Source organism: Sinocyclocheilus rhinocerous, unplaced genomic scaffold (genome assembly GCF_001515625.1).
Source record: "Sinocyclocheilus rhinocerous isolate Xijiao unplaced genomic scaffold, SAMN03320098_v1.1 scaffold1724, whole genome shotgun sequence".
In the NCBI taxonomy this organism is placed as follows: Eukaryota; Metazoa; Chordata; class Actinopteri; order Cypriniformes; family Cyprinidae; genus Sinocyclocheilus; species Sinocyclocheilus rhinocerous.
In genome coordinates, this window is record NW_015626034.1 from 1116867 (window position 1) to 1118623 (window position 1757).

A 1757-nucleotide genomic window follows, 5' to 3' on the forward strand; every position below is an offset into this window, starting at 1 on the left:
AAAACGTTTATTAACGAGCTGCAGTTTTATTACATCACGCGCTGGCACAGATGCAGTATATTAACGTCACGGGTCATCAATAAGGTGCAGATTGGTCCTCAATTTGTGTTTCCAACACACTTTTTCACAGCGCGCATCACTCGCTCAAACTCATCAAAAGTCAACAAGTTCCACAAGCAACAACGACTTATCCAAGTGACTGCTGCAGAACGCACGCATAAGTGAGTGGGAATTTACCGAACGTGGCACTTGCGGGAGTTAACACTGTATGCAATACCCGCAACCTCACACCAGATTTCAGGCCGTGTAGATAGGCAAGCATATATACAAATCATTTAGTAAGCAGAAATCCGAAATTTACCTCAACATATTAAGTTAGAGGAAGTTGCGACTGAATTTATGCTTGAAGAATGCGCTTCCAGCAGCCGTGATAAACAGTTGGCGGTTAAAGTTTTCTATGCACAATTTGATTTGACGAAAGTCACGAGACCTACTACTCTCTATCCAGTCACGTTGATTGATAAAAATAAAAAAAGCATGTAACGACCACAAACGGAGGAAAATAGCGGAGTAAAAGTACAGATACATCACTTAAAATGTACTCAAGTAAAAGTACACTTTTTAAACTACTCAAAGTACAATTACTGATAAAAACTAATTATTGTAACGTGAGTATTTGTAATTCGTTACTTCACACCCCTGCTTGAGGGTGAGTAAATCATGTGGTAATTTTCATTTTTGGGTGAGCTATCACTTTAAGCCATTTACCTTGCTGCCTGCAGCCACAGTGATTTCAGATTGTACTATACTTCTGGGGGGAAAAAAATTTGATCCCCACAATGAAGGCAAAAAACTTGATTTGTTGTTTTCTTTTCATAGCTATCATGGTCTTGTTGCTCATTTAAGCTGTAACCGAATGAAGCTTAAGTTGTAAATCCAGTGCTTTATTTTAAACATTTACCTTAGATTGCTTAAAGTAGTAGTCCTGTATAATACTATTAAAATATACTATAGGAATGGGGAGTACATTGTAGATAAGGAATAGCTAGTAACCAACTGTGCTTGAATGCTTAATGTGTGTTGTTATTGCCTGTCTTATAATGTGACCACAGCTGGTGTCTTTGAATGAAGCAGCGATAGACAGATCATTTGGCAAAATCACCAAACCATTCTTATGCTGTGAATCAAATGCAGATTTTGTGATCAGGTTTCCAAGCAACATGGATCTCAAAATGAAAGCTATTGCACTGGGAGCCTGCATACTTATTGTAAGTATTGTTAAACCTAAACAATTTTTAAGAGTTGTAATTTAAGACGTTTATAATTTTCAATTATAACTATTTATTTATTATTATTAATTATAGTAACTCAATTCATTTTCAGGACTCCATGTATTACTATTGGGAAGTAGTATAGGGCTGTGCCACATCCACCAACTTCAGCAAACAATGAATAGGGAAAGAAATTGTTTCAATATTCTATGAAATATATATTTTTATGAAAATCTTGTCAAATACTGTATTACTCCCATTATTACACTTTTTTCATTACATGTTGCCCCAAAAACACAATATGCAAATTAGATTTAGTTTATACATTGTATATAATGAGAAAACCTGTTTATGGCCATTTTACACACATTTTGCAGAAAGAAAAATGGTATATCAAATCATTCTGTTATAACATAGTTGAGAATCCTCTTTATACAAAGTTTAATAAAAAAAAAAAACCTGAAAACTAAAAATGTATTGGTGATT

At 34.7% G+C, this 1757-nt stretch overlaps 1 protein-coding gene across 1 annotated transcript in view; it reads left to right on the forward strand.

The window, feature by feature from the left end:
• The window catches only part of LOC107708940 (phospholipid scramblase 2), a 7417-nt gene extending 5969 nt beyond the window's left edge, over positions 1–1448 (forward strand). The window contains exons 4-5 of the mRNA XM_016513314.1: positions 1113–1268; positions 1384–1448. Of these exons, the coding sequence (XP_016368800.1) occupies positions 1113–1268; positions 1384–1416 (189 nt within the window). The 3' untranslated portion in view covers positions 1417–1448. The remainder of the gene's footprint in view (positions 1–1112; positions 1269–1383) is intronic.
• Positions 1449–1757: the final 309 nt, after the last annotated feature.